The 14,123-nt window shown below is 50.0% G+C and overlaps 1 protein-coding gene across 2 annotated transcripts in view; it reads left to right on the top strand.

Moving 5' to 3' along the window:
- L2HGDH (L-2-hydroxyglutarate dehydrogenase) overlaps window positions 1-14,123 on the top strand; it is a 73,912-nt gene that overhangs the window by 48,095 nt on the left and 11,694 nt on the right. For both annotated transcript variants that reach the window (XM_030215335.1, XM_030215336.1), the window contains exon 9: window positions 6,085-6,216. In XM_030215335.1, the coding sequence (XP_030071195.1) occupies window positions 6,085-6,216 (132 nt within the window). The remainder of the gene's footprint in view (window positions 1-6,084; window positions 6,217-14,123) is intronic.

The raw sequence follows: 14,123 nt of genomic DNA, 5'->3' as shown, positions 1-14,123 counted from the left end.
AGCTTTGCAGATCTCTTCAATAGTGGCTGACTTCAAGTGGGCTACCGACGCAGCCATGGCTCTAACATTATGAGCCGTGACATGACCCTCAAGAGCCAGCCCCGCCTGGGCGTAAGTGAAGGAAATGCAATCTGCTAGCCAATTGGATATGGTGCGTTTCCCTACAGCCACTCCCCTCCTATTGGGGTCAAAAGAAACAAACAATTGGGCGGACTGTCTGTGGGGCTGTGTCCGCTCCAGGTAGAAGGCCAATGCTCTCTTGCAGTCCAGTGTGTGCAGCTGACGTTCAGCAGGGCAGGAATGAGGACGGGGAAAGAATGTTGGCAAGACAATTGACTGGTTCAGATGGAACTCCGACACAACCTTTGGCAAGAACTTAGGGTGAGTGCGGAGGACTACTCTGTTATGATGAAATTTGGTGTAAGGGGCCTGGGCTACCCGGGCCTGAAGCTCACTGACTCTACGAGCTGAAGTAACTGCCACCAAGAAAATGACCTTCCAGGTCAAGTACTTCAGATGGCAGGAATTCAGTGGCTCAAAAGGAGGTTTCATCAGCTGGGTGAGAACGACATTGAGATCCCATGACTGTAGGAGGCTTGACAGGGGGCTTTGACAAAAGCAAACCTCTCATGAAGCGAACAACTAAAGGCTGTCCTGAGATCGGCTTACCTTCCACATGGTAATGGTATGCACTGATTGCGCTAAGGTGAACTCTTACAGAGTTGGTCTTGAGACCAGACTCAGACAAGTGCAGAAGGTATTCAAGCAGGGTCTGTGTAGGACAAGAGCGAGGTTCTAGGGCCTTGCTGTCACACCAGACGGCAAACCTCCTCCACAGAAAGAAGTAACTCCTCTTAGTGGAATCTTTCCTGGAAGCAAGCAAGACGCGGGAGACACCCTCTGACAGACCCAAAGAGGCAAAGTCTACGCTCTCAACATCCAGGCCGTGAGAGCCAGGGACCGGAGGCTGGGATGCAGAAGAGCCCCTTCGTCCTGCGTGATGAGGGTCGGAAAACACTCCAATCTCCACGGTTCTTCGGAGGATAACTCCAGAAGAAGAGGGAACCAGATTTGACGCGGCCAAAAAGGAGCAATCAGAATCATGGTGCCTCGGTCTTGCTTGAGTTTCAACAAAGTCTTCCCCACCAGAGGAATGGGAGGATAAGCATACAGCAGGCCCTCCCCCCAATCCAGGAGGAAGGCATCCGATGCCAGTCTGCCGTGGGCCTGAAGCCTGGAACAGAACTGAGGGACTTTGTGGTTCACTCGAGATGCGAAGAGATCCACCAAGGGGGTGCCCCACGCTTGGAAGATCTGGCGCACCACTCTGGAGTTGAGCGACCACTCGTGAGGTTGCATAATCCTGCTCAGTCTGTCGGCCAGACTGTTGTTTACGCCTGCCAGATATGTGGCTTGGAGCACCATGCCGAGACGGCGAGCCCAGAGCCACATGCTGACGGCTTCCTGACACAGGGGGCGGGATCCGGTGCCCCCCTGCTTGTTGATGTAGTACATGGCAACCTGGTTGTCTGTCTGAATTTGGATAATTTGATGGGACAGCCGATCTCTGAAAGCCTTCAGAGCGTTCCAGATCGCTCGCAGCTCCAGGAGATTGATCTGTAGACCGCGTTCCTGGAGGGACCAGCTTCCTTGGGTGTGAAGCCCATCGACATGAGCTCCCCATCCCAGGAGAGAAGCATCCGTTGTCAGCACTTTTTGTGGCTGAGGAATTTGGAAAGGACGTCCCAGAGTCAAATTGGACCAGATTGTCCACCAATAGAGGGATTCGAGAAAACTCGTGGACAGGTGGATCACGTCTTCTAGACCCCCAGCAGCCTGATACCACTGGGAGGCTAGGGTCCATTGAGCAGATCTCATGTGAAGACGGGCCATGGGAGTCACATGAACTGTGGAGGCCATGTGGCCCAGCAATCTCAACATCTGCCGAGCTGTGATCTGCTGGGACGCTCGCACCCGCGAGACGAGGGACAACAAGTTGGTGGCCCTCGCCTCTGGGAGATAGGCGCGAGCCGTCCGAGAATCCAGCAGAGCTCCTATGAATTCGAGTTTCTGCACTGGGAGAAGATGGGACTTTGGATAATTTATCACAAACCCCAGTAGCTCCAGGAGGCGAATAGTCATCTGCATGGACTGCAGGGCTCCTGCCTCGGATGTGTTCTTCACCAGCCAATCGTCGAGATATGGGAACACATGCACTCCCAGCCTGCGAAGTGCCGCTGCTACTACAGCTAGGCACTTTGTGAACACCCTGGGCGCAGAGGCGAGCCCAAAGGGTAGCACACAGTACTGGAAGTGGCGTGTGCCCAACTGAAATCGCAGATACTGTCTGTGAGCTGGCAGTATCGGGATGTGTGTGTAGGCATCCTTCAAGTCCAGAGAGCATAGCCAATCGTTTTGCTGAATCATGGGGAGAAGGGTGCCCAGGGAAAGCATCCTGAACTTTTCTTTTACGAGATATTTGTTCAGGGCCCTTAGGTCTAGGATGGGACGCATCCCCCCTGTTTTCTTTTCCACAAGGAAGTACCTGGAATAGAATCCCAGCCCTTCTTGCCCGGATGGCACGGGCTCGACCGCATTGGCGCTGAGAAGGGCGGAGAGTTCCTCTGCAAGTACCTGCTTGTGCTGGAAGCTGTAAGACTGAGCTCCCGGCGGACAATTTGGAGGTTTGGAGGCCAAATTGAGGGTGTATCCTTGCCGGACTATTTGCAGAACCCACTGATCGGAGGTTATGAGAGGCCACCTTTGGTGAAAAGCTTTTAACCTCCCTCCGACTGGCAGGTCGCCCGGCACTGACACTTGGATGTCGGCTATGCTCTGCTGGAGCCAGTCAAAAGCTCGCCCCTTGCTTTTGCTGGGGAGCCGCGGGGCCTTGCTGAGTCGCACGCTGCTGACGAGAGCGAGCGCGCTGGGGCTTAGCCTGGGCCGCAGGCTGTCGGGAAGGAGGATTGTACCTACGCTTACCAGAAGTATAGGGAACAGTCTTCCTTCCCCCGAAAAATCGTCTACCTGTAGAGGTAGAAGCTGAAGGCTGCCGGCGGGAGAACTTGTCGAATGCGGTGTCCCGCTGGTGGAGAGACTCTACCACCTGTTCGACTTTCTCTCCAAAAATATTGTCCGCACGGCAAGGCGAGTCCGCAATCCGCTGCTGGAGTCTATTCTCCAGGTCGGCGGCACGCAGCCATGAGAGCCTGCGCATCACCACACCTTGAGCAGCGGCCCTGGACGCAACATCAAAAGTGTCATACACTCCTCTGGCCAGGAATTTTCTGCACGCCTTCAGCTGCCTGACCACCTCCTGAAAAGGCTTGGCTTGCTCGGGGGGAAGAGCATCAACCAAGCCCGCCAACTGCCGCACATTATTCCGCATGTGTATGCTCGTGTAGAGCTGGTAAGACTGAATCTTGGCCACGAGCATAGAAGAATGGTAGGCCTTCCTCCCAAAGGAGTCTAAGGTTCTAGAGTCTTTGCCCGGGGGCGCCGAAGCATGCTCCCTAGAACTCTTAGCCTTCTTTAGGGCCAGATCCACAACTCCAGAGTCGTGAGGCAACTGGGTGCACATCAGCTCTGGGTCCCCATGGATCCGGTACTGGGACTCGATCTTCTTGGGGATGTGGGGATTACTTAGTGGCTTGGTCCAGTTCGCAAGCAATGTCTTTTTCAGGACATGGTGCAAGGGAACAGTGGACGCTTCCTTAGGTGGAGAAGGATAGTCCAGGAGCTCAAACATTTCAGCCCTGGGCTCGTCCTCCACAACCACCGGGAAGGGGATGGCCGTAGACATCTCCCGGACAAAGGAAGCAAAAGACAGACTCTCGGGAGGAGAAAGCTGTCTTTCAGGAGAGGGAGTGGGATCAGAAGGAAGACCCTCAGACTCCTCGTCAGAGAAATATCTGGGGTCTTCTTCTTCTTCCCACGAGGCCTCACCCTCGGTGTCAGACACAAGTTCACGGACCTGCGTCTGCAACCGCGCCCGGCTCGACTCTGTGGAGCCACGTCCACGATGGGGGCGTCGAGAGGTAGACTCCCTCGCCCGCATCGGCGAAGCTCCCTCCGCCGACGTAGTCGGGGAGCCCTCCTGGGAGGTGGCCGCAGTCGGCACCGCACGCGGTACCGACGTCGGGGACCTCACCCCGGACGATGGGCCAGCCGGCGCCACGCTCGACGGTACCGGAGGCGCAAGCACCGCCGGTACCGGAGGGGTAGGGCGCAACAGCTCTCCCAGAATCTCTGGGAGAACGGCCCGGAGGCTCTCGTTCAGAGCGGCTGCAGAGAAAGGCATAGAGGTCGATGCAGGCGTCGATGTCAGAACCTGTTCCGGGCGTGGAGGCTGTTCCGGGTTGTCCAGAGTGGAGCGCATCGACACCTCCTGAACAGAGGGTGAGCGGTCCTCTCGGTGCCGATGCCTGCTGGGTGCCGACTCCCTCGGCGACCCAGAGCTCTCGGTGCCGACACGGGGAGGGGACCGGTGTCGATGCTTCTTCGACTTCTTCCGAAGCATGTCACCGGAGCTCCCCGGCACCGACGAGGAGGACGTAGAATCCATCCGTCGCTTCCTCGGGGCCGAGACCGAAGAGGGTCGATCCCGGGGGGGCTGTACCGCAGGAGCCCTCAGGGTAGGAGGAGACCCACCCGAGGGCTCACCGCCACCAGCAGGGGAATGGACAGCCCTCACCTGCACTCCACTCGATGCACCACCGTCCGACGACATCAGGAGACGAGGTCCCGGTACCACCGACGTCGATGCAGCTATCCGATGTCTCGGCGCCGATGCAGAGGGCCGATGCCTCGATGCACTCGATGCACTGGCAGCCAAGGATGAAGGTCTGGACGCTGATGACGTCGATGCACACGATGACCCCGGTGCCGATGCCGACGAAGAGCCCGAGAACAAAACGTTCCACTGGGCTAATCTCGCTACTTGAGTCCGCCTTTGTAACAGGGAACACAGACTGCAGTTCTGGGGACGGTGCTCGGCCCCCAGACACTGAAGACACGAAGAGTGCCTATCAGTGAGCGAGATTACCCGGGCACACTGGGTGCACTTCTTGAAGCCGCTGGAAGGCTTCGATGTCATGGGCGGAAAAATCGCGCCGGCGAAGTCAAAATCCGAAATGACGAATTTGGAGCACCAAAACTTTAAGGGAGAAAAATCTCGACCGAGGCCGAAAGAAGGCCTACCCCGACGACGAAAGAAAACTTACCGGGGCAAAAACTGGAAATACGGGAAGGGAAAACGAGACCCAAGGGGGTTTTCGGAGCACTTCCCGACAAATTTAAAGAACTTTTCCGAAGAAAAACACGTCAATATAAAACGGACGCGCGAGGTCGACTCTCCGGGGCTCGACACGACAAAAAACACAGCCGTACCGAGTGCGGACGAAAGAAGACTGGCCGGCTCGAGCCGGTTTCGGGCGGGAAGACGGCCGCGCATGCGCGGTGCGCGCGAGAGCTAGCAAAGGACTTTGCTAGGAAGATTCCGATTGGAGGGGCTGCCAAGGACGTCACCCATCAGTGAGAACAAGCAGCCTGCTTGTCCTCGGAGAATGTTTATTTAATTGTGAAAAGGGGAATTGGAGAACTTTAATAATTATAATTGTGATTGTAAATGGGGTTTATTGAGGAATTGAAATAAATGTGAAATTTATGAGAAGCAGTATATCAAATGTTACTAAAGCTGAGCTCTTTCACAGGATAATAAATGAAGGAAGAAGGTGTGCATCCTACTTGAGCTTGTTCTAGTGAAAAGTAATTTAAAAGTCTATCCTTTTACTTCTGCCTAACTTATACCCTAATCTGCCTTTAGTTTGCTGTTCTGTTGGATTTTCTTTCTTTCCCCTCAGCTGCATGGGTTCTTTCATAGGCTGATCACTATCCTGCTCCTGGCGCTGAGCACCATGCCGCTTTCTGGACTTTCTTTATCAGATATTACATTTGAGAATCCAGTTTACTTACAAAATAGGCTGACCTGCTGTCCATATTGCCAGAACAGTCAGATAGTATCAGGGGCCATGTGAAAGTCCGGCAGTGCTTACTGGTAAATTCCAATTGATTTGTGATTTTCAGAGGCCTTCGTAAACTGGTGTTGAAGAATTTGTGGTTTGGAATTGGTGAAATGTACAGAGGCTTCTTCCTGTCTGCCCAGGTCAGGCAGCTTCAAAGGTTCATCCCCGATCTTTCTATTGCTGACATTCGCAGGTAAGAAAGGCTACTCCCATTCCTACACATATACCAAAAAGATCTTCATTTTCCTTGAAAGATATGTTTTTTTACTTATGGAAAAGTTATGTTCTTACCTGATAATTTTCTTTCCTTTAATCATACCAGACCAGTCCAGACTAACGGGTTGTGTCCATCTGCCAGCGGAAGGAGACAGAAAATAGTTCCAAGTAAACCGCCCCTTAAGGGTATCGTGCAGCCTGGAATGTTCAGTATTTCGAATAGCCAAGCAATGGTGCTCTGAATTCTAGAAGAAAACACAGTTAATACCAAACAGGCACACTCTTCGAGCCAATATGCAGAACCTCACTGTTCCTGTTTGGCCGAAGGCAACTGCAACCTCTCCTCACAGTAAAGTAAGTGGGAGGGAATGGTCCATACCGAGCTTGCTCAAGCACATAGAGATCTACCCCTGAATCCGGGGAAAGAACTCCATGATCCCAAGTAACAGGAGTCATACAGAGCTGGCACAACAACAAGTGGAAGGAGATTGAATAGAGAAGATGAATTAGGCAGTGCTGTAGGACAACCCAGCGTATTGAAGTGTCGTGGAACAGCCAGGGATACCTAAAGGAAACAACACTCTGACAGAATTCAGCCAGGGAGGGCATTTGGACTGGTCTGGTATGATTAAAGGAAAGAAAATTATCAGGGAAGATCATAATTTTTCCTTCCTTGTCATCTATACCAGACCAGACCAGTCCAGACTAATGGGATGTAGCAAAGCAATTTCCCAAAGGGTGGGGGGAGAAAAGAAGAATGCAGAAGGTTGAAAAATCAACAAAGCTATACACACAGCAAAAAACTGATCAGCAGAAAAGAATTTGAATATCCGAACTACCAGACTACAAAAATGGAACAGAGTTAGACACCAGAAAAGGAACTGAAGCCATAGGACGTAAAACAAATGTCCCGAGCAAAAGAAAAATTATGTACCCTTTTTGCAAGAGTAGCAAAAGAAGCAGCAAAAGATACTCATGCCAAAGGACCCCCCCTTGGAAGGAAGGCAACAGTCGTATCCGAGCAACAAGGAGAAGAACTGTCTCTCCTAGACCAGGATCCACTTCTCCGAACCCTGGCAGGACAAAGACTAACTCCCAAACCTGCCGGTCTGCGTTGAGTCCAAGATGGTCGGAGGAAGTGACCCTAACAAGTACTAGGAGTATGCAACCCCCAAACAGTGCGCCACACTTCATAGAAGAAAGGAAGCAAGGCCCAGGAATCATCCAGACTCACGCCTAGTGAGAGAATCAAACTCCACAGAACAAGAAGAGACTCCAGAGTCAAGAGAACCAACTAACTGGAGCGCTAGTCTCTCCAGGAGAACCATGTAGAAAAGGGCAGCAGCATACCAAAGTACAACCATAGAATGAGAGTACTCCTAAAACAGCTCGCTCTGGACTTAGGGATGAAAGAACAGAGCCAAGAGAACAAAAGGAGACAAAAAGAAAGAGAGTTGAGATCCACATTGTGGAGAAAAGACCTCCAAGGTGCCAAGAAGCCACAAAAGGAGCAGAGAGAATTCAAACTCCAGTAATGGAGAAGCTTCTTGCCAGCCACCAGGAGTCTACAGCAAGAAAAGGTGCCACAGGAATGGTAGCTAACTGGAGACAAGGCAGCCTTATCTAGCAATCTAAACTGTGGCATGCTACTGCTGCCTAGTAGTTACTGTATCCAACCTGCAGAAAAGAGCTGGGATTGACTGACAAGGTGAAACAGTGCCCAACAGGCAAAGGTAAAAATACGCTCCACAGTCAGAGACTACACTGTGCTCAAAGGACAGAAATGAAGCTGCGCTTATCAGGCAGAGTAGGATCCGTGTTCAACGAGAACAAATGGATTTGCACTCAAAGCACACAAACAGCCACGCACCATGGACAGAGAAGGAGTTGCACACCTCTGGCAAAGATAGAAATGCATTGAACAAGCAGAGAAGAAGCTGAGAGTAACAGACAGAGAGCAGTGCCCCACTTAAAAAGCGGGATGTTAGAGGTACCTGCAGAACTGAAGCTGCAGTAGTGATGGAACTGTGTATAAAACGCAGACAAGGAGTTGCTTTCCATACACAAACAAGGAACTGCGCTCCGGACGTCAGCAAGGAGCAGTGCTCCGGACGTCAGCAAGGAGCAGTGCTCCAGACGCCAACAAGGAGCTATGCTTCCTACGCAGACATGAATCTGTGCTGCACCTGCAGTCACAGAGCCATGCTCCACATACTGCCCTGGAACTGCGCCCGATCTACAGAGAAGAGTTGTGCTAAACACACAGAGATGGAGCTACACTCAACAGGCGGTGGTGCTGCGCTTCACACGCAGACAGGGAGCTGTGTTCTATATGCAGAGAGAGAGAGCTGCATGCCACACACAGACAAGTAGCTGCGTTCCACAGGCGGACATAGAGCCATGCTCTACATGCAGACACAGGACTGCGCCCCACATTGAGACCTGCAGAGAAAGAACTACACTCAACATGCGACAATGGAGCTGCGTTCAACATGCAGAGATGAAAGGTTGCAAAAGTTGCAGTGAAGGAACTTCACTCAACATGCCATGATAGAACTGTCCTCAACATACAGTGATGGAGATAAGGCCAACCTGGAACTGTGCCCAACATGGAACGGTGGAAATGCATGGAACAATGAAGCTATGCTCAGCATGTATCGATGGGGCTGCGCTCAACATGCAGCAATGGGGCTGCGCTCAACATGCAGCGATGGGGCTGCGCTCAACATGCAGCGATGGAGCTGTGCTCAACATAGGAGCTGTGTTCAGCATAGAGTGATGGAGCAATGCTCAACATACAGCGATGGAGCTGTGCTCAAATGCAGTGATGGAGCAGTGCTCAACAAGCAAAATGCATAGATGGAGCCCCAGGGAACAGCCAGAGAAGAAGGTACTACCAGGAGGCCTACAAGAAAGGAGCACAACTTGTGGAAATGCAGACCTGGCACTGCACTCCCCTGGCCCTGAGGGACTAAAACTACAAGAAGAGAAGGCCCCATGCCCCAAGAGACACTCTCAGCTCCCAAGTGGTCTCTGAGCCACAATGACCGCCCTCCTAGGCAACCGAAACGGAGCAGCAGTCAACGTAGAGAAAGAACTCCCGCCAAGAGGGAGGTAAGCACCACAGATCTGGAATCTTCAGACCATAGGGAGCAAAATGCAGCTGTAAGGCAGTGAGGAAGAAAAAACTCTTGCCAGGCCAGGAACAAAGAGGAAGCTGTCCACTGACACCAAATCGAGGAAAAACCAGCTAAGGGAGAGTCAAACTTCAGACCTAGAACAGAGCCACTTCCCTGCAGAAAAGTAGAGAAAAGCACAGAGCTAAGAGGCGATAATCCTGATGCACAGCAATAGATCTGCTCAGCAGGAAAGAACTGCGCCCCTTACAGAAAAAGGAAGGAGTGCCAAATGTGCCAGGAGAGAGGTGCCTGAAACTAGAAAAGGTAAAATCCGCCTGTGCCAGGCTAAAATTCCTGCCCGAAAGCAAGGGAATGCAAGGAAGAGGTGTAGCAAACTAGTCCTAAAAAGGCACATTCCCGTAAAGGGAAGGGAAAGGGAAATGGGACTTGATATACCGCCTTTCTGAGGTTTTTGCAACTACATTCAAAGCGGTTTACATATATTTAGGTACTTATTTTGTACCAGGGTCAATGGACACTGAAATGAGTCCAAGCAAAAGACTGGCAAGAATGGCGCTTCCAAGGGTACTCAGAAGAGGGATATGAGCTAGCAGTTGCACAGCAGGGCAACTTGGACCCCCGCCAGAAGGAAAGTACCCTGCAGACAAACCAGAGCAGACAGGAGGGATCCACGGGGATGACAGAATCAGAACCTCCCTAAGGAAGGGAGGAGAAACTGCTGCCAAAACAAGAATCAAATAGCAGGGGCGTCTCAAGCAAGATGCCTGAAGCAGCAGAGACTGGACGGTCTGAAAAAGAACCAACCAACAATTGCGTAAAGGCTGTCAGGAAAGAAAAAATAGCCCTGGACTAAAAAGACCAAGCCTGCAGCCGAACAGAGCCAGCGAGAGACTTCCCCCACTTTGGAAACGGCAGACTAAGACCTCCAAACCGCAAAGGTACAAGTTCCAGCAACGGGGCTGCCCTCTGAACCAGCCACCTTCTAGGACTGTGAAGAGGAGAAAAACAACTGAGTTTCGTGATCCAGACACGAACCGTGCCCCACAAAAAAATCAAAGCAGCTGGTACCAGCTCAGAAGGGTCGAAGATCAGAATCAGATGCTGGCCAGTGAAATTCAAAGAAACTTTGCAAGCGGCCCCGTAGAATATGTTGCCAAAGGCGGGAAAGAGCAAAAACACTGCGAGGGAACAAAACGGCCTGACAAAACCTGAGAGAGCAGAGCAGTGAAGCCAAATGCAACGACAGCACCCACCAAAAATAAAGGAGGCCCCGAGAAGAATTAACTAAAAATAAATCAGGTAGCAGGCAAGAGAAAGAAGGGCAAACAAAGTTTCTTCTTCTTCTTCTTTTTTTTTTTTTAAACAATCTTCTTCACTAGTGACAGGAATAAATAAAGGCTTACCTCAGAGGCAGAAATTCAGATATACCTATCACCACAGAAGAGAAGAACCCCCACAGGGGACACAAGTTACTCCATTCCACAATCAACCATCACCCTGCTATAAAGACAGACAGGGGAGGTAGGGGAGGGAACCAGGGTCACTCGATATCACCCTAGCTGGCAAATGAGGAACTCAGGACCACCGAGTATCATCTAAAACTAGCCCCAACACGGCTACCAGCACACCCCTGGCTGCACTGTCACCAGAAGAATCTGGGACAGGAGGTACTAGCCAGCAATCCAGAGCAGCTGTACGGTCCATCCACCATCCGCTAGGAGACAGAAAATACTGAACATTCCAGGCTGCATGATACACTTAAGGGGCGGTTCACTTGGAACTATTTTCTCTGTCTGCTTCTGCTGGTAGATGGACACAACCCATTAGTCTGGACTGGTCTGGTATAGATCACAAGGAAGTATATTTTTTCTTCCCAACCACAAAACACATGAATGGCTATAAACTAGTATGTTTGTCTACTTTGTGTCATCTTGTGACTTTCTCATTTCAAGGTAATATATATGCAGTATGTCAGGAGCTCCCTCAGCATCCTTCTTCCCCCAAGCTTTGGCATCTCAGGTTTTATGGTCTTTACATTTGACCTATTGCATTGTCTACTGCTTTTTGCTTTGGTGATGGAAAGACATCGCCATCCAATTTAAAGTAATGTATCTCCTGGGAAAGTAATACATTTGCCAGAATAGTAAGATGTACCTAAACTGAATTTCTCTATACAGGCAAGCAGACAAGAGTTAGAAAGATAATATTTCACACTGAGAATATCTGGTCAAAAATTCTTTGTATTCTCACACTTAAATCCTATGAATAAAGGCATCGTCATCTCTTCCATACTTATTGAAAATGTGATTCTTGTAAAGCATGCTTTCTAGATTAGTCTCTGAATGGATTAGTTTTCTGCATACAACCACAGAACAGGGCATGTTGGGTACAATATCGTTCTCTGAAATTTACTTCTAGTTCTCCTCTTAATGCTTGCATTGTTCCAAAGACAAACACCTACAGCAATTCATAAAGTGGAATATGTACAGGCAGGATATCAAAGTGTGCTTGAAAATTCTTTTTAATCAAGCAGGTGGTGGACAGTTTCTGTATCTAAGAAGGAACTTGTGCACTAACCTTAACCTAAGTCAAGTACTTGAAATTAGAGTGATAGAGCTGCTAATCAAGTGGCCAAAATCCACTTCCCAGTTTCCCCTGTCTTGACCTGGAGTGCTCTGAGCTGACAATTCACAAGTCTGCCTCTCCCAACCCATTCTGATTGGCCAAAAATACAGCACCCTGCTCATCCTACGTTGCTTGCCCAAAGTACAGAGCTCTCCTCCAAATTGATGCAGTGGAAATCGTGCCAAACGAATCTCATTGAATTCTTTGATCGGGTGACAGGAGAATTGAATCAGGGATGAGCTATGGACGTAATCTACTTAGATTTCAGCAAAGCTTTTGACACGGTTCCCCACAGGAGGCTCTTAAATAAACTGGATGGGCTGAAGATAGGACCCGAAGTGGTGAACTGGATTAGGAACTGGTTGACGGACAGACGCCAGAGGGTGATAGTGAATGGAATTCGCTCGGAGGAGGGAAAGGTGAGTAGTGGAGTGCCTCAAGGATTGGTGCTGGGGCCGATTCTGTTCATATTTGTGAGTGACATTGCCGAAGGGTTAGAAGGTAAAGTTTGCCTATTTGCGGATGATACTAAGATCTGTAACAGAGTGGACACCCCGGAGGGAGTGGAAAACATGAAAAAGGACCCACGGAAGCTAGAAGAATGGTCTAAGGTTTGGCAATTAAAATTCAATGCGAAGAAATGCAAAGTGATGCACTTAGGGAATAGAAATCCACGGGAGATGTATGTGTTAGGTGGGGAGAGTCTGATAAGTACGGACGGGGAGAGGGATCTTGGGGTGATAGTATCTGAGGATTTGAAGGCGACGAAACAGTGTGACAAGGCTAGAAGGTTGTTAGGCTGTATAGAGAGAGGTGTTACCAGCAGAAGAAAGGGGGTGTTGATGCCCCTGTATAAATCGTTGGTGAGGCCCCACCTAGAGTATTGTGTTCAGTTTTGGAGGCCGTATCTTGCTAAGAATGTAAAAAGAATTGAAGCGGTGCAAAGAAAAGCTACGAGAATGGTATGGGATTTGCGTTACAAGACGTATGAGGAGAGACTTGCTGACCTGAACATGTATACTCTGGAGGAAAGGAGAAACAGGGGTGATATGATACAGACGTTCAAATATTTGAAAGGTATTAATCCACAAACGAACCTTTTCCGGAGATGCGAAGGCGGTAGAACGAGAGGACATGAAATGAAATTGAAGGGGGGCAGACTCAAGAAAAAATGTCAGGAAGTATTTTTTCACAGAGAGAGTAGTGGATGCTTGGAATGCCCTCCCGCGGGAGGTGGTGGAAATGAAAACAGTAATGGAATTCAAACATACGTGGGATAAACATAAAGGAATCCAGTTGAGAAGGAATGGATCCTAAGGAGCTTAGCCGAGATTGGGTGGCAGAGCCGGTGGCGGGAGGCGGGGATGGTGCTGGGCAGACTTATACGGTCTGTGCCAGAGCCGGTGGTGGGATGCGGGACTGGTGGTTGGGAGGCGGGGATAGTGCTGGGCAGACTTATACGGTCTGTGCCAGAACCGGTGTTGGGAGGCGGAGCTGGTGGTTGGGAGGCGGGGATAGTGCTGGGCAGACTTATATGGTCTGTGCCCTGAAAAGGACAGGTACAAATCAAGGTAAGGTATACACAAAAAGTAGCACATATTAGTTTATCTTGTTGGGCAGACTGGATGGACCGTGCAGGTCTTTTTCTGCCGTCATCTACTATGTTACTATGACTTTGCCCATGACCAAATGACTGTCACTGAAATGGTTGGACTAAGGAAGAAGTGTGTTAAAAAAAATTATGTGAATGAAAGCACATAGCACTGGACAGAGGTCAGTTCTGATTGAACTAGAAGCCCAAAGAGGCAGAGAAAATTGCCAGGTTTTCACACCCTCTCCTATTTTTTAAACAGTGGAATTGGCATGCACCATGTGTTTTTACTTGTCTTCTTAAACAGTTCACTTAGAAAAGCAGCATATCCCTCTTTTGTAGAAGGCTTTATCAAGAAGGTGCAGCATCTTTCTTCTGCCACAAGAGGGTAGCAGAATTCAGTTTATAAAGAGAAATCCTGACTCTTCTGTGAGGATGGAAGTCAATTTTCAAAACTCACCAAATATAAGACCACATTTGCGTCTTTGATTATTTGTGGGACAAAATAATTCTACAGTATGTTTTTAT

Source organism: Microcaecilia unicolor, chromosome 9, assembly GCF_901765095.1.
Source record: "Microcaecilia unicolor chromosome 9, aMicUni1.1, whole genome shotgun sequence".
Lineage (NCBI taxonomy): Eukaryota > Metazoa > Chordata > Amphibia > Gymnophiona > Siphonopidae > Microcaecilia > Microcaecilia unicolor.
The sequence above is the reverse complement of the archived record's forward strand: the minus strand, read 5'-3'. Positions and strand labels throughout refer to the sequence as shown.